At 45.8% G+C, this 23,615-nt stretch overlaps 1 protein-coding gene across 1 annotated transcript in view; it reads left to right on the plus strand.

The window, feature by feature from the left end:
- The window catches only part of ALDH1L2 (aldehyde dehydrogenase 1 family member L2), a 202,984-nt gene that overhangs the window by 68,572 nt on the left and 110,797 nt on the right, over positions 1-23,615 (plus strand). The window contains exons 4-11 of the mRNA XM_063927761.1: positions 844-1,009; positions 9,481-9,582; positions 12,765-12,854; positions 12,940-13,074; positions 16,448-16,573; positions 16,806-16,897; positions 17,343-17,487; positions 20,673-20,792. Coding sequence (XP_063783831.1) covers positions 844-1,009; positions 9,481-9,582; positions 12,765-12,854; positions 12,940-13,074; positions 16,448-16,573; positions 16,806-16,897; positions 17,343-17,487; positions 20,673-20,792 — 976 coding nt within the window. The remainder of the gene's footprint in view (positions 1-843; positions 1,010-9,480; positions 9,583-12,764; positions 12,855-12,939; positions 13,075-16,447; positions 16,574-16,805; positions 16,898-17,342; positions 17,488-20,672; positions 20,793-23,615) is intronic.

Raw genomic sequence — 23,615 nt, forward strand, 5'->3', positions numbered from 1 at the left:
TGACTTACCTTAAGAGAATAGGCTCTTTCGAAGTGACATTTGGGTTCTAATATTTCCAGGAGCTGCTGCTTTCTCATTCTAGGCCATGCTGAACTGCCAAAGGATTCTGAGTACTGCCTCAGTTTTGTTCACAAATAACAAACTAGTACATTGCTACATTAGAATACCCAGTTTTTGTTGCTGTGGGGTTTATGTACTTATTTTATTTAGTGAGGGATTTGACTAGCAGATGTATAGCAATTCACAGATAGATGACCCTCTGTTTGTCTGGTGCACATACATAGTTTTGCATGCCAATATAATTAGCACATCAAGCTGCACATTAAAGGGCTGATTCAGAGTGACATACAGGTTAGTTTGCAGATAGTTCCTGCTCCGCAGCCAGGCATAGGCAACTATGGGCAAGTCAGGCACATCTCAATGCATTTCTACTTGTGGCTGAGTTGGTGTAACTGGGAGGCAGCTGTGCATTTGCACGTTAGCTAAGTGTTCTGATGGCGTTGTGCTGGAATTGCGGGCTATGAAGTGGTGAGCGTGCACAAAGATCTGTCTGATTTTGGATAGATCTCTTGTCCCAGTATAGGGCTGGTGCAAATGTGCACTGATTGTGTGCAACTTTCACAAGTGGTGAGGCCTCATAGATGTGGCAAACTGTGTAAATACAAGAGAAGAGCTGTATTTATTACCTAGCACACAGTGCTACACATGTACCACGACTGGCATTCAACCCGTGTCCTTAGGGGTGAACACTTTCGGGGTTACACAGTTTATTTACAGTCTAATTAATTGTGCATGTGTATTTTTCCTTTTTGTAAATACTGCTTTGATATTTATCATTTACAGGACTTTAATCCATGGAGATAAGAAGGCTGGCTTTTCTGTCTTCTGGGCTGATGAGGGCCTGGATACCGGACCAGTTCTGCTCCAGAGAGTGTGTGATGTAGAGCCTAATGATACTGTAGATACTCTTTACAACCGTTTCCTCTTTCCTGAAGGTATCCGGTCCATGGTAAGCTTATGTCATATATGTATCTGCAGTACAGATTATTATATAGATATCAATGCTTATTAAGCTAAAAAATAGCTATGCAGTTCTTTCCAATAACAAGATATCACAATTTCTGTAATTTACATAACGATAACATTGTTTCTCTGACGTCCTAGTGGATGCTGGGAACTCCGTAAGGACCATGGGGAATAGCGGGCTCCGAAGGAGCTGGGCACTCTAGAAAGATTTCAGACTACCTGGTGTGCACTGGCTCCTCCCACTATGACCCTCCTCCAAGCCTCAGTTAGAATTCGTGCCCGGCCGAGGTTGGATGCACACTAGGGGCTCTCCTGAGCTCTTAGAAAGAATAGACTTAGGTTTTTTATTTTCAGTGAGACCTGCTGGCAACAGGCTCACTGCAGCGAGGGACTAAGGGGAGAAGAAGCGAACTCGCATGCTTGCAGCCGGATTGGGCTTCTTAGGCTACTGGACACCATTAGCTCCAGAGGGATCGACCGCAGGCCCAGTCCTTGGTGTTCGGTCCCGGAGCCGCGCCGCCGTCCCCCTTACAGAGCCAGAAGCAAGAAGATGGTCCGGAAAATCGGCGGCATGAAGACTCTGTCTTCACCAAGGTAGCGCACAGCACTGCAGCTGTGCGCCATTGCTCCTCTCACACTTCACACTCCGGTCACTGAGGGTGCAGGGCGCTGGGGGGGGGGGGCGCCCTGAGGCAGCAATAATAACACCTTGGCTGGCTAAAATACCTCAATATATAACCCCAGAGGCTATATATGAGGTAAATACCCCTGCCAGAATTCCATAAAAAGCGGGAGAATAGGCCGTGAAAAAGGGGCGGAGCCTATCTCCTCAGCACACTGGCGCCATTTTTCCCTCACAGCTCGGCTGGAAGGAAGCTCCCTGGCTCTTCCCTGCAATATACAGTAACAGTAAGAGGGAAAAGAGAGGGGGGGCATTAAATTTGGCAGTATATATACATATATTATATGAAAAGCAGCTATTAGGGACATAACTCAGTTAGTCCCTGTATATATATATAGCGCTCTGGTGTGTGCTGGCATACTCTCACTCTGTCCCCCCAAAGGGCTTTTTGTGGGTCCTGTCCTCTGTTGAGCATTCCCTGTGTGTGTGGGGTGTGTCGGTACGGCTGTGTCGACATGTTTGATGAGGTGGAGGCGGAGCAGATGCATTTTGAAGGGACGTCCGAGTGGATGAACTTATGGAAAGAAATGAGTGCACGTATAGATTCTTTACGTAAGAAATTTGACGACATGCCAAATGTGGGACAGCCGGGATCTCAGCTCGTGCCTGTCCAGGTGCCTCAGGGGTCGTCAGGGGCTCTAAAACGCCCGCTACCTCAGTTTGCAGACCCGGATGTCGACACGGATACTGATAACAGTGTCGACGACGATGAGTCAAACCTAATGCCTGTCAGGGCCATTCACTGCATGATTGAGGCAATGAAAGAGGTGTTAAACATTTCTGATTTACATCCAGGTACCACAAAAAAGGGTATTATGTTTGGGGAGAAAAAACTACCCGTAGTTTTTCCCCCATCAGATGAACTAAATGAAGTGTGTGAAGAAGCGTGGCTTTTCCCTGATAAAAAATTTGTAATTCCTAAGAAGGTACTAATGGCGTTCCCTTTCCCGCCAGAGGATAGGTCACGTTGGGAAACACCACCTAGGGTGGATAAAGCGCTCACACGTTTGTCAAAAAAGGTGGCACTACCCTCTCAGGATACGGCCGCCCTTAAGGAGCCTGCTGATAGAAAGCAGGAGGCAATCCTGAAGTCTGTATACACACACTCAGGCATTATACTTAGACCAGCTATTGCGTCAGCTTGGATGTGCAGTGCTGCCGCTGCATGGTCAGAAAAACTGTCAGAAAATATTGACACACTAGACAGAGACACTATTCTGCTAACGATTGACCATATAAAAGATTCAGTCTTATATATGAGAGATGCACAGAGGGAAATTTGCCGGCTGGCATCTAAAGTAAGTGCATTGTCTATCTCTGCTAGGAGATGCTTATGGACTCGTCAGTGGACGGGAGATGCAGATTCCAAGAGGCACATGGAAGTTTTGCCTTATAAAGGGGAGGAATTATTTGGGGATGGTCTCTCCGACCTAGTTTCCACAGCAACGTCTGGGAAGTCAGCATTTTTACCCCATGTTCCCTCACAGCCTAAGAAGGCGCCATTTTATCAGGTTCAGTCCTTTCGGTCCCAGAAAAGCAAGCGTGGAAAAGGAGGGTCTTTTCTGTCTAGAGGCAGAGGTAGGGGAAAAAGGCTGCAACAGACAGCAGGTTCCCAGGAACAAAAGTCCTCCCCCGCTTCCTCTTCCAAGTCCGCCGCATGACGGTGGGGCTCCACAGGTGGAGCCAGGTACGGTGGGGGCCCGCCTCAGAAATTTCAGCGATCAGTGGGCTCGCTCACAGGTGGATCCCTGGATCCTTCAAGTAGTATCTCAGGGATACATGCTGGAATTCGAGGCGGCTCCACCCCACCGGTTCCTAAAATCTGCCTTGCCGATTGCTCCCTCAGACAGGGAGGCGGTGCTAGCGGCAATTCACAAGCTGTATTCCCAGCAGGTGATAATCAAGGTACCCCTACTTCAACAAGGCCGGGGTTACTATTCCACACTATTTGTGGTACCGAAGCCGGACGGTTCGGTGAGACCCATTTTAAATTTGAAATCCTTGAACATGTACATAAAAAAATTCAAGTTCAAGATGGAATCGCTCAGGGCGGTTATTGCAAGCCTGGACGAGGGGGATTACATGGTTTCCCTGGACATCAAGGATGCTTACATGCATGTCCCCATTTACCATCCTCACCAGGAGTACCTCAGATTTGTGGTACAGGATTGCCATTACCAATTCCAGACGCTGCCGTTTGGACTCTCCACGGCACCAAGGGTATTTACCAAGGTTATGGCGGAAATGATGATACTCCTTCGAAGAAAGGGAGTTTTAATTATCCCGTACTTGGACGATCTCCTAATAAAGGCACGGTCCAAAGAACAGTTGTTGGTGGGAGTAGCACTATCTCAGGAAGTGCTGAACCAGCACGGCTGGATTCTGAATATCCCAAAGTCACAGCTGGTCCCGACGACACGTCTACTGTTCCTGGGGATGATTCTGGACATAGTCCAGAAAAAAGTGTTTCTCCCGGAGGAGAAAGCCAGGGAGTTGTCTTCTCTAGTCAGAGACCTCCTGAAACCAAAACAGGTATCGGTGCATCACTGCACGCGGGTCTTGGGAAAGATGGTAGCTTCTTACGAAGCAATTCCATTCGGCAGGTTCCATGCCAGAATCTTTCAGTGGGACCTGTTGGACAAGTGGTCCGGATCGCATCTTCAGATGCATCGCTTGATAACCCTGTCTGCAAGAACCAGGGTGTCTCTTCTGTGGTGGCTGCAGAGTGCTCATCTTCTGGAGGGTCGCAGATTCGGCATTCAGGACTGGGTCCTGGTGACCACGGATGCCAGCCTGCGAGGCTGGGGGGCAGTCACAAAGGGAAGAAACTTCCAAGGACTATGGACAAGTCAGGAGACTTCCCTTCACATAAATATTCTGGAACTAAGGGCCATCTACAATGCCCTAAGTCAAGCAAAATCCCTGCTCCTACACCAGCCGGTGCTGATCCAGTCAGACAACATCACGGCAGTCGCCCATGTGAATCGACAGGGCGGCACAAGAAGCAGGATGGCAATGACAGAAGCCACAAGAATTCTCAGATGGGCGGAAAATCATGTACTAGCACTGTCAGCAGTGTTCATTCCGGGAGTGGACAACTGGGAAGCAGACTTCCTCAGCAGACACGACCTCCACCCGGGAGAGTGGGGACTTCATCCAGAAGTCTTCCAAATGATTGTACATCAGTGGGGTCGTCCACAGGTGGACATGATGGCGTCCCGCCTAAACAAAAAACTAGAGAGGTATTGCGCCAGGTCAAGAGACCCTCAAGCGATAGCTGTGGACGCTCTGGTGACACCGTGGGTGTACCAGTCAGTTTATGTGTTCCCTCCGCTGCCTCTCATACCAAAGGTATTGAGAATAATAAGAAAGCGAGGAGTAAACACAATTCTCGTGGTTCCGGATTGGCCAAGAAGAACATGGTACCCGGAACTTCAAGAGATGATCTCAGAGGACCCGTGGCCTCTGCCGCTAAGACAAGACCTGCTACAGCAGGGGCCCTGTCTGTTCCAAGACTTACCGCGGCTGCGTTTGACGGCATGGCGGTTGAACGCCGGATCCTGAAGGAAAAGGGCATTCCGGAGGAAGTCATTCCTACGCTTATTAAAGCCAGGAAAGAGGTTACAGCAAATCATTATCACCGCATATGGCGGAAATATGTTGCATGGTGTGAGGCCGAAAAGGCCCCAACTGAGGAATTTCAACTAGGTCGATTTCTGCATTTCCTGCAAGCAGGAGTGAATATGGGCCTAAAACTGGGTTCCATTAAGGTACAGATCTCGGCTCTATCGATTTTCTTTCAGAAAGAACTAGCTTCAGTACCTGAAGTTCAGACATTTGTAAAGGGAGTGCTGCATATTCAGCCCCCATATGTGCCTCCTGTGGCACCTTGGGATCTCAACGTGGTGTTGAGTTTCTTAAAATCACATTGGTTTGAACCACTAAAAACCGTGGATCTGAAATATCTCACGTGGAAGGTGGTCATGTTATTGGCCTTGGCTTCTGCCAGGCGAGTATCAGAATTGGCGGCTTTGTCTTATAAAAGCCCTTATCTGATTTTCCATATGGATAGGGCAGAATTGAGGACTCGTCCCCAGTTTCTCCCTAAGGTGGTGTCAGCGTTTCATTTGAACCAGCCTATTGTGGTGCCTGCGGCCACTAGGGACTTGGAGGACTCCAAGTTGTTAGACGTGGTCAGGGCCCTGAAAATATATGTTTCCAGGATGGCTGGAGTCAGAAAATCTGACTCGCTGTTTATCCTATATGCACCCAACAAGCTGGGTGCTCCTGCTTCTAAGCAGACTATTGCTCGTTGGATTTGTAGTACAATTCAACTTGCACATTCTGTGGCAGGCCTGCCACAGCCAAAATCTGTCAATGCCCATTCCACAAGGAAGGTGGGCTCATCTTGGGCGGCTGCCCGAGGGGTCTCGGCTTTACAACTTTGCGAGCTGCTACTTGGTCAGGGGCAAACACGTTTGCAAAATTCTATAAATTTGATACCCTGGCTGAGGAGGACCTGGAGTTCTCTCATTCGGTGTTGCTGAGTCATCCGCACTCTCCCGCCCGTTTGGGAGCTTTGGTATAATCCCCATGGTCCTTACGGAGTTCCCAGCATCCACTAGGACGTCAGAGAAAATAAGAATTTACTCACCGGTAATTCTATTTCTCGTAGTCCGTAGTGGATGCTGGGCGCCCATCCCAAGTGCGGTTTATCTGCAATACTTGTACATAGTTATTGTTAACTAAATCGGGTTATTGTTGAGCCATCTGTTGAGAGGCTCAGTTGTTTCATACTGTTAACTGGGTTTCATATCACGAGTTGTACGGTGTGATTGGTGTGGCTGGTATGAGTCTTACCCGGGATTCAAAATCCTTCCTTATTGTGTACGCTCGTCCGGGCACAGTATCCTAACTGAGGCTTGGAGGAGGGTCATAGTGGGAGGAGCCAGTGCACACCAGGTAGTCTGAAATCTTTCTAGAGTGCCCAGCCTCTTTCGGAGCCCGCTATTCCCCATGGTCCTTACGGAGTTCCCAGCATCCACTACGGACTACGAGAAATAGAATTACCGGTGAGTAAATTCTTATTATCCCATGGACCATAAAGCAGGTTCTACTATGGATACAGAGGTATTCAGTTAGCAGCAGTGTGTGGTCGCTATGTGCGGCTGTGCACTTTGCTGCTAATTATGGTTGCCCAATATGGTAAAACAGTCCTAAAGGGAGCATTTTGTTGCTTTTGTGCAAAAATGACTTGTTCCCACAGTGTCATATGTAGAAATGTGTCCATAAATTACCTTGAATTGTATTTATTTTGCCTTTATAGGAGGGTACACACTTGCCGGAAAAGTAAACGGCGTCGCTCATTTTGCCCTTCCTGAGCGACATTGTTTACCATATCGACTAGTGTGTATGCTGCTGAACGACGAGTGATGCGCGGCCCCACGGGTCGTTAACGACCCTCGCTGTCAGCCGTGCCATCAGCTCAATTTAGACTGTCGTCCAATAACTGCATGCATGGCCCGGCTGTGGCATGACGTCACTGAGCGATATCGTTTGCATATCACTCAGTGCGCACACACTGCCGGCGACCGCTCCGGCAGGGAAGGGAACACACTAGATGACATCGCTCATAGAGCACATCGCCTAGAGTGTACCCATCTTAAGATAGAGATACATCAATTTAATAACAAGGATTCTAATTAATATGACTTTCCTAACTAAGCCTGACAAAGATGCAGCCAGATACCCTAGTGCAGACACTCAGAAATTGTCTGACCAGAGGCACCAGAGAAACATCATGACCAACATCATGAGCTTTGGGCATGGGAGCCCTGTAGTTGTACTGGGGTTCCTGTAATGAATGATCCCTGTTGGACATTTTTTCTAAAGGTGAGTACAAACTAGACGATGTGCTCTATGAGCGACATCGCCTAGTGTTTTCCCTTCCCTGCTGGGGCGGTCGTCGGTAGTGTATATGTACTGAGTGATATACAAACGATATCACTCAGTGACATCACGCCGCGGGCAGGCCGTGCATGCAGTATTTGGACTAGAGTCATATTGAGCTGCATGCATGGCCGACAGTGAGAGTCGTGAACGACCTCGTCATTCGGCAGCGTACACACTAGTTGATATGGTACATGACATCGCTCAGGAAGGGCAAAATGAGCAACGTTTTTTACTTTATTGACAAGTGTGTTCCCACCTTTAGAGATTGCACTTTTACTTATTATATACACAGCATATTGCAAACATTGGCCCTCATTCCGAGTTGTTCGCTCGGTATTTTTCATCGCATCGCAGTGAAAATCCGCTTAGTACGCATGCGCAATGTTCGCACTGCGACTGCGCCAAGTAACTGTACTATGAAGAAAGTATTTTTACTCACGGCTTTTTCTTCGCTCCGGCGATCGTAATGTGATTGACAGGAAATGGGTGTTACTGGGTGGAAACACGGCGTTTCAGGGGCGTGTGGCTGAAAACGCTACCGTTTCCGGAAAAAACGCAGGAGTGGCCGGAGAAACGGTGGGAGTGCCTGGGCGAACGCTGGGTGTGTTTGTGACGTCAACCAGGAACGACAAGCACTGAAATGATCGCACAGGCAGAGTAAGTCTGGAGCTACTCTGAAACTGCTAAGTAGTTAGTAATCGCATTATTGCGAATACATCGGTCGCAATTTTAAGAAGCTAAGATTCACTCCCAGTAGGCGGCGGCTTAGCGTGTGTAACTCTGCTAAATTCGCCTTGCGACCGATCAACTCGGAATGAGGGCCCTTGGGCCTAATTCAGAGTTGATCGCAGCAGCAATTTGTTAGCAGTTGGGCAAAACCATGGCCCTCATTCCGAGTTGTTCGCTCGCAAGCTGCTTTTAGCAGCTTTGCACACGCTAAGCCGCCGCCTACTGGGAGTGAATCTTAGCTTATCAAAATCGCGAACGAAAGATTAGCAAAATTGCGAATAGACACTTCTTAGCAGTTTCTGACTAGCTCCACACTTACTCGGCAACTGCGATCAGTTCAGTCAGTTTAGTTCCTGGTTTGACGTCACAAACACACCCAGCGTTCGGCCAGACACTCCTCCGTTTCTCCAGCCACTCCCGCATTTTTCCCAGAAACGGTAGCGTTTTTTCGCACACACCCATAAAACGACCAGTTTCCGCCCAGAAACACCCACTTCCTGTCAATCACATTACGATCTACAGAACGAAGAAAAAAGCTCGTAATGCCGTGAGTAAAATACCTAACTGCATAGCAAATTTACTTGGCGCAGTCGCACTGCGGACATTGCGCATGCGCATTAGCGACTAATCGCTCCGTTGCGAAAAAAATATAACGAACTAACAACTCGGAATGACCCCCCATGTGCACTGCAGGGCGGGCAGATATAACGTGCAGAGAGAGTCAGATTTGGGTGTGGTGTGTTCAATCTGCAATCTAAATTGCAGTGTAAAAGTAAAGCAGCCAGTATTTACCCTGCACAGAAACAAAATAACCCACCCAAATGTAACTCTCTCTGCAAATGTTATATCTGCCCCCCCTGCAGTGCACATGGTTTTCCCAACAGCTAACAAATTTGCTGCTGCGATCAACCCCCCTTGAACATAGAGATCTTTCCTACAGGAATATTACATTTTGCAACATATTATGCAGTGTCATTAGTTATCTAAAACTACTATAATTTATCTTAGCCTGAATCTACAGTCATACATAGAGGATTTGCTGTGCATACAAAATGAATGGTCAACAACGTTTCATGTCGTTGGCTGGTTAGGTGGAAGCTGTACAGTTGATTGCTGATGGTAAAGCACCTCGTATAGACCAGCCAGAGGATGGAGCTACTTATGAAGGAATCCAGAAGAAAGAGAACGCTAAGGTGAGCAGCACTGCTTTCTTATTTTTCGCATGATAGCAAATGGCTTAATTTGTAGCTGCTACTTTCAAGGTGACCAAATAAGTATGATTATATTATTATTTATATAGCATCACAAAATTCTGCAACTCATTACAGTGGAAAAACAGGACATAATACATAGGGCCAAAAAAATTAAAGAAACAAACAAGCAAAGCCAAAATACAGAATACACAAATGGCAAAATACAAAGACAACACATAGGTGGAAGAGGTGAGCGTGGACAAGACAGGATTAAAGAATCCTGCTTGTGAGAGGTGAACAGAGAGTCTGCAACATCTGAAAGAATTTCCATGGACACTGTATAGAGACAGAGTACACTACACCTACGCAATATGTCCTGGCCACTGGATGTTATAATGCATTTCTATTACACTCTATACAGATATACGGCCTGATTCATGTTTGTACGTAAAGCAAAAAAGCATATAACTTTGTGTTTGGAACAAACCATGTTGTCATGCAAGGGGAGCAAGTACATTTAGATTTTTTCTGTGCAGGGTAAATACTGTCTGCTTTTGCATGTAGCCCAAATGTTAGACAGCTTTATTTTTACACTGCAATTTAGATTTCAGTGTGAGCACACCCCACCCAAATCTAACTCTCTCTGCACATGTTACATCTGCCCCACCTGCAGTGCAGCATGGTTTTGGACATTTCTCTGATTTTTTTGGTGTACTTAAACTGGGCATACACTATACAATTATATGGCAGATAATCTGCCAGATCCGCTTGTTGGAATAAAAATCTGGTAATGGATGAGAGCAAATGACAATCGACCATTTGCTCCCAAACACTGAAAAATGGACAAGAACTGTCGGTCATACAAATTAGTTAAATCACGGACAGGTCTTGTCCATTTTCCAGTGTGTGCGAGCAAATGGTCGATTGTCATTTGCTCTTCATACATTACCCAATTTTCATTTCAACCAGCCAGATCTGGCAGATTATTTGGCAAATAATTGTATAGTGTATGCCCAGCTTTACAAACATAGTACATAGGCCCATAGTACACTACAACATACACAATATGTAATGATCACAGGACATGATCTTGCTACAATTCTATTACACTGTGGGCCTTATTCGGGGTTTGTTAGCAAACCAAAAGAGTAAGCAATTAGGCAAAACCATGTTGCACTGCAGGAGGCGGCAGATGTAACATGTGCAGAGAGAGTTAGATGTGGGTGGGGTGTGTTCAAACTGAAATCTAAATTGCAGTGTAGAAATTAAGCATCCAGTATTTACCATGCACAGAAACAATGTAATCCACGCAAATCTAAGGGGTCCTACACATTTAACGATCTGCCGCCGAGCTGCCCTACGGCGGATACGGGCAACACGGCGGCGGGGGTGCAGTGACGGGGGGAGTGAGGTTTCTTCACTCCCCCCGTCTCCCGGCTCCATAGAAGTGCAGGCAAATATGGACGAGATCGTCCATATTGGACTGCATGCACAGCCGACGGGGCACCAGCGATGAACGAGCGCGGAGCCACGCATCATTCATCGCTGGTGCCTCCACACTCAAAGATATGAACGGTATCTCGTTCACTAATGAACGAGATCATTCATATCTTTGACTGATATCGTCCAGTGTGTAGGGCCTATAACTCTCATTGCACATGTTATATCTGTCCCTCCTGCAGTGCAATATGCTTTTGCCCAATTGCTTACTTTTTTGTTTGCTAATGAACCAGAATAACCCCCTATATACAGACATTGGACACTAAGGCTCAGATTTATCAATCCTCAGAGAGTGATAAATTGCATGGTGATAAACTACCAATCAGCTCCTAAATGTCATCTTTCAAACTGAACCTGGACCATGGCAGTTAGGAGCTGATTGCTTGGTACTTTATCATCGTGCAATTTATCACTCTCCAAGGCTTGATAAATCTGGGCATAAACCTAAAAAATTACATTTACACAAATCCATTGCAGTGATCAAGAAAAATTAATTGATGGAGATAATTGTGACAAGGAATTGTACTATAAGGGACAATGTATCCTTTCACCATATAAATACAAAAAGGATTCACCCTTTATTTTGTCCAATTTTTCAAACTGGCCAATCAATCTGTTCAGACGTCATCAAAGATCCTAATCTGAAAAAACAAGTGTCTCTCTTTGTCCCCCAAGTTTGTTTTTAAAATACCGGGTCAGAGAAACACAATTTACCATATAGTGTAGTAGTCCTTCTTTTAAAAACATTCAATTAAAAAGCTCATAATGCACTTACAAAACATAAGAAGGGTATTAGCGTTTGTATCATAAATATCCAAGGTGTTTCTGCTCCCAATGGATAATTCCTTTCTGCTTCTAATATCTACACCAGACCATAAACCTGGGAAAATATGAACCTCTTATCCCTAGATGCTTGTCAGCATATCAGGGTTCAAGAGGTAAAGAATAATAGTGCAGTAGTTTTTAAACAGTCAAAGTTTTAATACTAAATGCACTTACAGACAAACAAAGAAACAAGCATAATAAAATACTCCAAAGTGTGGCATAGCAGCAGACATATGGAGGACTTCTGTCCCCTCCCCAGATGGAACCCGAAAGAGGGATGGAGGAGGGGGTCTTAGCGGGACGTTGTGACTCCAGGCAAACGGACTTTGGGAGACCTGTTCCTTGGGGCTGAAATTCCGGACTTCAGACCCCCTCCTCCATCCCTCTTTCAGATTAGGACCTTTGATGACGTCTGAACAGATTGATTGGCCAGTTTGAAAAATTGGACAAAATAAAGGGTGAATCCTTTTTGTATTTATTTGGTGAAAGGATACATGGTCCCTTAGAGTGCGCTGTATTGCTCTGTACTATTCTATCTGTATTTTGTCTATTCTGAGTGGTTGTGGATTTCCTCTCATGTACATGGTGTAGCAGCACTTAAAGGTTTTATTGCGCACATTGTTCAAAGAGAAACCCCCTTTTTAAAAAAGGAATTGTACTAGCAATAACAGATTTTGGGGGGATTGTAATAGCCTGCGAGAAGCAGGAAGTGCCAATCCATTTTTTTGGTGGGTGAAAATGGTCAGATATAGCGATCAATTACCCATGGTCATTGACCGCGGGTAATTGGATACTCCCCAAAGTCTCACTCTTCCTGCTTCTCGCAGGCTATTTACTTATATATTTTTTCTTTCTAGATATGCTGGGACAACTCTGCTAAGGCAATCCATAACTGGATTCGAGGTCATGATAAAGTGCCTGGAGCTTGGACATTTATAAATGAACAGGTATGTGAAATTAACTATAATACAGGTTATTTTTCAGTAACAGGGCAGGTGTATTTTTTAACCATGTTTATATATGTTCAACCAGATGGTGACATTGTATGGATCATCCTTGCTGGAGGGTGCTGTCCCTGCAGGGGAGCCATTACATATTGATGGAGCGTCAAAGTCAGGACTTGTCACAAAAAATGGACTAGTTCTTTTTGGTAAAGATGGGAAAATGGTGAGTTAGTATTCCTGTTTCATATTAAGCAGCATTTAGCTTGGACGTTTGAAATAAACTGCACTTTAGAGTTTCATTGCTGGCAGTACAGTCATGCTTGCATTAACTAATGCGAGTGTTTGCGTGGTGGTCAGGAGCGGATCTAGGCACGGGCAAGCCAGGTGGGTGCACAGGGAGCTGTGGGCGTGCCCACAGTAACCCCGCAGGCGCCAACCCGGACCCAGCACTCCGGCTGCAGCAGGCGCCGTGAGCTGTGTGAGGGGGGCGCCAATTTCAGACGCTAGAGGTCCTAATTGACCTCTAGTGTCTGTGCGTCACTATGGGAGAGACGTCATGACATCTCTCGCATAGATCCAAGAGCGGGCGGCCAGAGACGGAGGGCAGCAGTGGTCGGGAAGCAGGAGCGGTGCTGGTGAGTATTGTTTTTTTGTTTGTTTTTTTGTGTGTGTAAGCTGCGCTACTAGGGGGCACATCTACAGGGGGCACATCATCTACTGCAGGCACAACTACTGGGGGCAAATCTACAGGGGGGCATAACTACAGGAGGCAATAACCCTTGGGCACTACTAATGAGGGCATTGCATAGGGGGCACTTTATAAGTGCAATGCCTTAAAGGGTCTACCTATCGCAGTGTGTATCAGGGGCTACCTGTCACAGTGTGTATCAGGGGCTACCTGTCGCAGTGTGTATAAGGGTCTACCTGGTGCAATGTTTATGGTATAATGCAGGGGTGGCCAGACTTTTTGAGTCGGTGATCTACTTTGAAAGCTGAAAAGCTTTTGTGATCTACCTAGGTGGGATAATAGCCCCAAAAGAGGCGTGACATAACAAAAAAGGACGTGGTATAACAAAAAGGGGCGTGGCCTTGCTGCACAGGGTGTAATGTCTCGCACGAAATCACGCATTGGCCCCCGCAGGTAAAAACCTCAAACACATATGCCCCCACGGTGCCAGATACACATATGCCCCCACAGTGCCAGATATGCCCCAAAGTGCCAGATACACATATGCCCCCACAGTGTTGGATATGCCCCCACAGTGCCATGTCCCCACAGTGCCGGATATGCCCCCACAGTGCCACATATGCCCCCACAGTGCCACATATGCCCCCAAAGTGCCAGATATGCCCCCACAGTGCTATATATGCTCCCACAGTGCCACATATGCTCCCACAGTGCCACATATGCTCCCACAGTGCCACATATGCCCCCACAGTGCCATGTGCCCACAGTGCCAGATATACCCCCCAAAGTGCCAGATATGCCCCCACAGTGCCAGATATGCCCCCACACTGCCAGATATGCCCCCACAGTGCCACATATGCCCCCATAGTGCTGCTCACCGGTTTTCTGCTGTGGTGAGGAGAGCGCAGTGCGCGCCTCTCCTGCCTGCCGCCCTACCCCGGGTCCGCAGTCTGGTCTCCAGCGTTAACGGCAGCGTGTAAATCTCAAATCAGGCGCCGGTCCGTGAGCTCTGGTAGGCTAATGAACCGGCGCCTAATTTGAGATATACACTCCGCCGTCACTTCCGGAGACCAGACTGAGGGGCACGGCGGCAGGCAGGAGAGGCGCGCACTGCGCTCTCTTCACCTCTGTCGATGGGCGGCGGATCGCGATCATCTGGTTGCATGATTGACTGTTTGGCCACCCCTGGTATAAGGAGTACTACTGTGTGGTGTAATGTGACCGACGGACACTACTGTGTGGTGTACTGTGACTGACGGACACTACTGTGCGGTGTAATGTGAATCGGTCCTATGAAGCCACACCCCAGAGGAAACTTTCGCCTTGGGCACCACAAGGTCTAGAACCTGCCCTTGTGGTGGTACAGTAGTTTGCATTATTGCCTTAAAGCATAGATGTCATGACATCAAACCAGCCAGGACCCAAGCTGTGTGGAGTTTGTATCTTCTTTTCATGTTTGCAAGATTTTTCTCCAGCTACTACAGTTTCCTCCTACAATTCGAAAACATATTGGTTAGATAATCAGAAGAGCTGTCCTTTGCAATTGTAATCGCAGATCAGGCGGTAAGTAGTGCATTTGCCTGATACATCCCACCCTTGATGCCGCTATATAATTAACAACTTAACTGGCATGGTCAAATCATATGCGACTGCGCCGCCCACCTGTGTCTACCAGTTTTTGACGAGGAGCTTCTGCCTCATCACTGCCGCGGCCACTCAGTCCTGAACTCGCCATAGCGGTTGATCAGCGCTGCCCTCCCCCTGTCAGTTGCGCATGCGCACACTAGTAACGGCACACAGCAGAGACAAGTGCGCATGCACGGCTGACAGGGGGAGTGCAGCGCTGCTCATCCGTGACGGAGAGTTCAGGACTGAGTGGCCACGGCGGTGATAAGGAGGAAGCGCAGTGAGGAGAAAACTACGGGCAGCGGGTGGCGATCCTATTACCGAGGAGAACACACTGAATGCGTTTAGCCAGATACCGCAGTGGTAGAAATTAGTACATCCCGCCCTGACTCCACCCAGCGTAAGGAAATGAGGCACAGAGTCACAGATCTGGGCTAATATATAGGAGATTTCAAGGTACTGGCCTGAAGGGTATGTGGTTTCAAAAAACCTGCATCATATTTCATTATCTTTGTCAAGGCAAAAACAGGTATTGCTAGTGGAATTGTACTGGGGATAATTACATTTATCAAAACACAAATATAGAGAAGTTTGAAGGGTATAATGGGGGACATCCTGAGTTGATCGCTAGCTGCTTTCGGTCGCTGCGAAGTGATCAGGCAAAAAAACGCCACTTCTGAGCATGCGTATATGGCGCAATGCGCACGCGCGTCGTACTATTACAACGAACTATGTAGTTTCACACAGGGTCTAGCGATGCTTTTCAGTCGCACTGCTGGCCGCAGAGTGATTGACATGAAGTGGGCATTTCTGGGTGTCAACTGACCGTTTTCAGGGAGTGTTTGGAAAAAAGCAGGTGTGCCAGGAAAAACGCAGGCGTGGCTGGGCGAACGCAGGGCGTGTTCGTGACATCAAAACAGGAACTGAATAGTCTGAAGTAATCGCAAGCGCTGAGTAGGTCTGAAGCTACTCTGAAACTGCACAAAATTATTTTGTAGTCGCTCTGCGATCCTTTCGTTCGCACTTCTGCTAAGCTAAAATACACTCCCAGTGGGAGGCGGCATAGCGTTTGCACGGCTGCTAAAAACTGCTAGTGAGCGATCAACTCGGAATGACCCCCAATGTGCTTCAGTTATTTTCGTACAGTCCAAAGGAGGACATCAAAGGTCCAGAATGCTGAAACTCATTTACTCCTAATGAAGTGGAAAAGGGTTATCGAGCATAAGATACTACTCATACATTACACTAAAATGTATTTTTTTATTTCTATTTCGCGTTACAGTTAATAGTAAAAAATCTTCAATTTGAAGATGGAAAAATGATCCCTGCGTCAAATTACTTTTCAGCGGGTGATGTTACAACCTTGGAGCTAACAGAGGAGGAAAGGAGCATGGAATCTCAGATCAGGGTAAGCTGTTAGTTAGCCTGTTTGTGTTCTTCTAAACTGGAATATATAATAATTATCTCTCTGTTAAAAAAATAAGAAAATGGACAAGCAGCATGATACAATGACTGAAATAGGAAAATATTGGACTGATCACTAACAAAATTATAAATCCATAGAAGCTCTTTATTTTTTATTAATACTGTATTTACTGATCACGCAAGGTGATTTTTTTTTATTTTTTTTACTCATTTAGGATATGTGGAAGGGGATTCTAAGCAATGTTGCTGTGATTGAAGATACTACCGATTTTTTTAAATCTGGAGCAGCGTCTATGGATGTTGTGAGGTCAGTAAAATGCTCGGATTAGAGACATTTAAGATGGCCTCCATTTTCACCTACAGTGTAGCTTAGTGTGTCCCAATGATACTCACTCGCAAAACTCATTAATAACCAATTTCTACATTATTAAACCAGTAGTTCCTCAGTACTGTTTCCAGGGCCTCAATGTTACCAGTCATACCACCCTCTGGTGTTCCGGTGTCTAGTAGCTCTCCTCAGGTGCCTCGAATCTAGCTTCCAGTTGCCAGATCAGCCCATGGAACTCCTATGATTCGTACCTCATCATGACTGGTCATAACTGAGTGCAGTGTTTCCATACATATACCTTTTCACTGCCAGTCCTTTCCTGACGGTCACTTCTGATGCTCATTGGGGTGTCTGCAGACTGCATGGTGTCCATCTAAACTTGTCTCAAGGAGGTTCTTTCATTCTCCATTTTGTATTTGCACAGGTTGGTTGAGGAGATCAAACAGAAATGTGGTGGATTGGAGTTACAGAATGAAGATGTGTACATGGCTACAACTTTTCAAGACTTTATACAGATGTTTGTGAGGAAATTTAGAGGAGAAGATAAAGAAGAATTGGTTGTAGATTATGTGAGTCTTACCCAGTCATTTGTAGAACTAAACACAGATAACTAGTCATCTGAGCTTATAACTAACCTGAGTAAGTCAGTATAAAATCTATACTGGCACCACTGTCACTTACAGGTCAGATGTCTTTTTCTTATGGGAAGGTTGCTTGCATTAAAGCTGGGTACACATTAGGAAGACTTTATGGCGGACCAGCTGTCGTGCCTGCTGAACGGCTGAATCGGGTAAGTATACTCACTTACCTGCTCGATTTGTCTTCCTTACGTCACAGCTGGGTGGGCATTTTAATTTGCTCATCCTGCTGTGTAGTCAGTCCCTGCAGCAAGTGTTAGACACAGCCAAATGCGTTGGTATATATTCAGATATATCGCCCATCGACTGTGCTGCACAGCCGACGCAACATATCATTCACATCATATCATTCACAGGCATATCTGGTGTACACACCTGCCGACTGCCTCACTATCTATCGCCCAGTGTGTACCCAGCTTTAGGCTTCTGGAATGTGTTTTAACTTAATATAATTTAAAGCTCCTTTAGAGTAAGTCCAAAATATATTGTTTACACAGACTTTGTCAGAGGACAATATGGGGGCGACAGGAAAACATGCAATTTTCATTGTAGGGCAAATATGTGTGCAGCCAACCATAGCTGGATATTCAGTAGCATGTCACACCTAAGTCAGGAATTCCCCAAATTTCTAGGAGGACTTCAGTTATATAGGGAAAACTCTTCTACTTGCAAATGTACAATATATACTGCATATGCTACAGATAGCCAGAGCCGGCCCTAGGCATAGGCAAAATAGGCAACTGCCTAGAGCATTTGGAATGCCTAGGGACACAAGCAGCTTCTGCTGATTAAAATGATATGCATGCCTATATTCTGTGTGTGACTGCAGCTGTATCTGCATACGAAATGCTGCATTACAGGATATAGGCATGCTGCATATAATTTAAATCAGCAGAAGCTGCTTGTGCATCCTAGTCACATAGCAACGCAAATAAGATGCATGTTCGGCAAAAATGTGCCAGACGATAGCAGAGCTGGCCTAGAGCTGCCAGCTGACTCACGCTAGGCATCTCCTGCTGCATGGCGTATTGAGGCAAGATGTATGAGGAAACATCTGTATCCAAGCAGAGGTCACAATATTAGCAGCCTTGTGAGTGCTGTGTGCGGGTGGGTTGGTTGTGCAGCAGGGTTTGGCACATGTCTAAGGGGCATTATGTGTGTCATGCATATAAATGCATTAATAAGTGTGGATATGTGTAAGGGGCACTATTTGTCATTATGTTTATAAGGGCATTAATAATGTGTGGCATATGTGTAAGGGGTATTATATGTGTCATGTGCATAAGGGGCTTAATAATATGTGGCATATGTGTAAGGGACATTATGTGTATAAGGGCATTAATAAAGGTTGGCATAATGTGTAAGGCGCATTATGTTTATAAGGACATTAATAATGTGTGTCATTTGTGTAAGGGGCATTACTGTGTGGTATTATGTGTATAAATGCATTACTAATGTGTGGCATTATGTGTATAAGGTGCTCTACTATGTATAGAAAGGGCACTACTATGTGGTCTAATGTGAATAAAGAGCAATAAGGGGCAATTCAGTGTGATGTAATGTGATTTATAAGGGGCACTACTGTGAGGAGTAACATATATAAGGTAAAGTGGTACTACTGTGTGATGTAACATGAATAAGGGACACTATCTCATGATAAAGTATGAATAAAGTTGTAGTACTGTGCTGCATAATTTGAACTGGGGGTACTTTTGTGTGGTCATATCCCTTCCCAGCAAAAACACGCCCTTTTTTGGGCTGTGCGCCAAATGTGTTCCTATTTAAAATATAGGGGGGTAGGAGCACCAAAATGAGGACAGCTATGGGTGATGGTGCTAGAAAAGGGGTGCAGGGTCAGAGGCAGAACTAGTGGCGGTGCTAGGGGGCACCAGTCAAAATCTTGCCTAGGGCATCATATTAGTTTGGGCCGGATCTGCAGATAGCAATAGCAACAGCATCACTACCATGCTTTGGAAGGATGTAGTAGAAACTGTTCATACCTGTTTATGATTGTTACAAAAAGGCTTTATTTCTAAAAAGAGACTGATCTTATTGTTACCTTTCATTTATTGAAACAGTATTATTTTATGTCATTTTAAGATAGACATCCACCCTGCTTGGGGATACTAGCAAAGGGATTGATTCTGATATGGACAAAAAGCAAAAAAGGAAGTAACTTTGTGTCTGGAGCAAACCATGCTGCAGTGCAAAGGGAGTAAATACATATTTTTTCTGTGCAGGGTAAATACTGTCTGCTTTTGCATGTAGCCCACAAATGTTAGACATCTTTATTTTTACACTGCAATTTAGAGTATAGTTTGGACACACCCCACCCACATCTAATTCTCTCTACACATGTTACATCTGCCCCATCTGCAGTTCAACATGGTTTTGCCCAGGTGCACACTTACTTGCTTTCTTTTGCTTCACTTCCAAATCAGAATCGGCCTATTAAACAATCATAATATAGAAGAGGGTAGAAGCCTGTGATGGCAGGGAGAAATCTGACAGACACCTATGCAGCCGCTAATGCCATACTCTTAGCATCTCTTTGGCAGCAGCAAACATTTTTTTCCTTGCCAAGTGAAACTGGAGAAGATGAGATGGGAAATCAAATCAACAAATATGGACTACAGTCATATGTTTAAAATATATTTGACGTGCCGTGCACAGCACATTTTTTTTGAGTGTGCACCAAAGTATATCTAGAAAAGTATGCTTTGCACGGAGAGGCGTGTCTAGCTCCACTTGAGCTAGCGGAGTGTTTAGCACTGTGTGTATCAATCACCTCTCATCATCCTAACCAACCAGTCTCCCCTTATATCATTGTGTCGGTCTTCCATCCCTCCATGCCTGTCACCTCCGTTACAGTACCTATGACGATATTAATGGAACATAGTAGTAATTCATATTATGTAAAATAGAAAGGAATCATGTGTTTTATATAGTAACCTCCACTTCGTCGGAAATGCTGGTGGTACTTTGCTGTCAAGCATCTGACATTAGGGTGTGCCTGGGCACGCCCTGAGCCTGATATGCACATGTCTATTGTAAAATGTACATATACAGTATAATAATAAATGATTAGTTTTATCTATGTGTTCTTTTCACTATAGGCTTCATTAAATGTGAACAATATGACTGTGAATATGCCGTACCAGTGCTTCATTAATGGGCAGTTTTTGGACTCAGACAGTGGAAAAACTTACGACACCATTAATCCAACAGATGGATCAGTGAGTATGGTTGTTTTTAGACTACATACTGTATTCATTTTGAATAGATAAAATATCAAACCTACAGGGTGCTAATTATAACAATGATAAAGAAAGCATAGCAGTCACTTTAAAGTATGGTCTGCACCTCCTAATAAACCAAATAGATAAAGGGAAAATTGCACCAATGTCACCTTTTATATCTATAGGGCAAGGAAACGATACAAAGTACTTGGGCCAGCTTTACACTTTCTCCTTTTCATCTCATTTTGTCTTTGCTGTGTTGGTATTGATCTATTTCTATTGGCCATGATATTTTCTCTGTTACATGTAATTTTTTAATATCCATTTTATCAAAATAATCACTGTACATAATAAAATATATATGACTAGTTAAAAGCCCGTCAAAATGATGGACACGAGGGCCAGATTATAGGGGGGCGAGCGCTACTCACACAGGTGCTGACAGGTTTCTGAAAGTCCTGCTGCTGGGAGCTCTGTTGTGCTGTGTGTGTGTGTGTGCGTGTGTGTGTGGCCTTAGCCATATATATATATATATATATATATATATATACACACACACACAAAATCTATGTATGTATGTATGTATATATATATATATATATATATGTACAGTATATCTGCTGCATATATATATTTGCTGTATATCTGTAATGGGCAGGCTATAATGATGCTGCACCATATACACCAGTACTGGCATGTGTAAGCTCGCCAGTCCCTGCATAGCTCCTGGGCAGTTTGGGGCAGAGGACACCAGTAGCAGCTGTACGGAGGGGTCTGGGCATGACCCGTGCAGGGTGTGGGAGGGGCGAGCCCAGGATCCCGCCCCTCCGGTGGCACGCAGTATATACAATGCAGCAGAGGCAGTTATCTGTCTTCTCCTCACCCTCATCATCTGCAGCCCCAGCACTGACCCTTTCTCCTCCTGGTCACCACACTGCTCACCCCACATAGGGTCTCAACCCGTCCTGTTGGACTTATTCACTTTCTCCACCCCTTCCTGCCTGACTTATTCACCTTCTCCCGCCACTGGTAAGTTGCCACACATGTCCCTGCTGCCCCTGCTCTACAGCTTAGTATATGTAGGAGGAGGTGCATAATATGCAGTATATGGAGGAGGGGGATGCCCTGTAAGTAGGAGGCACTATATGGAGGGGTATGGGAGTGCAGTATGCATCAGTGACGTGCGGTGAGGTCACTGGTTGGGGAGGCACTGGCAGCTAACAAGCCCCCCCCCCCCCCCCCCCCCGAAGAAAAAAAAAAGTGTGGTCCCCCAACACATCAGTAAAACCAGCACTAGGCAGAACCAGCCAGGGGGAGTAATGCCACAGCAGGGTAGACACTCAGTGTGGTGTCCCCCTGCCATAACATTAATCTGCCCCCCCAGCCAGTCAGCCCAGGGTTGGAATTCCTCGGAAAGTGGGAACCCCAAAAAATAAAAATGGGGTCCCCCCTCCCGAGCAATAACCAGCACTGGGCCGATAGCCCAGTGCTATGCCCCGCACCCCTGGTGGCGGTGGGTGTGGGGTTCATTGTGTGTTAATATTGTTCTTTACAGGTGGCCTACAGGTCACAGCAGGGGCGGAATTGTGGGAGGCAGTGGAGTCGGCTGCCGCCGGGCTCCTGACCTCAAGGGGGCACATCTCCACCGTCTCTCACTGCCTGATCATCGCCGCTGCTACTTTTTTTTTTTTCAACTCATTCTTGCAGACGGAGGGGCTAGGGGCGGTTGGCCCAGAGGGACACCATGTGAGTCCCTGCTAGGTCGGTCTCATGCAAACATCCGCGGCCGGCTGACGCTTGCTTCCGGGTTTGCGTTCCAGCAGCTGGAACACAACACAGAAGCTATTATCTGCTCCAGGCTCCAGCTAGCTGCCACTTCCGGGTGCCGTTAGACGGGAGCAGTGTCTGCAGCTGCAGCTGCTGGGCTCGTGTTAGTGGAAACATGTGACATGCACACTTGTTTCCATTGCCATTTGCTGTGTAGGGGCCGTTGTGGCCGGACAGAGCTGCCAGGGTGGTCAGAAGTGAAGCCATACCTCAGCAGCGTCAGGTAATTAACTGTCTCGGGACATCTCCACACTAGCTGACATCTGATCTGCACGGCCACAGTCGATCAGTGTTGTGTGCAGCCCACTGCCTATTCATCTCCCCCTCCTGCAGCTCCTGCTGTTAACTGTTTACTGCCATTCCTATAGCCAGGGCCCAGGGTGGGAGCACAGGAACTGATACTCTATGGGGTATATGCAATTGCGGTCGAATTCCCAAAATTGTCGAATTTCGGGTCATTTTTGACCAAAAAAAAAAATCGCCTATGCAATTCAGTGCTTTCCGACCAAAAAACGGACTTTCAAAATTCGACTTTTTGAAATTCGACTTTTTGCAAATTCGACTTTTCTGCAATGATACAAGTGCTGCAATTCGACCAAAGCATATTCAATTCAAGTTTGGAAATTCGACAGCAGTGCTTTTAGACAGCAAATTCGTCATTTTCAATCCGCCACACTTTGGAGGGTGAAAACAAATAAAAAAATTTTAAACATGTTTTTTTTTGTGTTTTTTTGGGGGGGAATAGCAGATCTATTTATATTAGAAGGGATTAGGTACTTTTTTTTTTTTTTTTGGAGGCACAAATATTATTTATATATTTTTAAAAATATTTTTATTTTATTTTTTTATGCTGGAACGGTGAAATCATAAAAAAAAATGGCGTGGGGTCCCCCCTCCAAAGCATAACCAGCCTCGGGCTCTTCGAGCTGGTCCTGGTTCTAAAAATGCGGGGGAAAAATTGACAGGGGATCCCCCGTATTTTTAAAACCAGCA

The sequence above is a fragment of the Pseudophryne corroboree genome, chromosome 6 (genome assembly GCF_028390025.1).
Source record: "Pseudophryne corroboree isolate aPseCor3 chromosome 6, aPseCor3.hap2, whole genome shotgun sequence".
Classification (NCBI taxonomy): Eukaryota; Metazoa; Chordata; class Amphibia; order Anura; family Myobatrachidae; genus Pseudophryne; species Pseudophryne corroboree.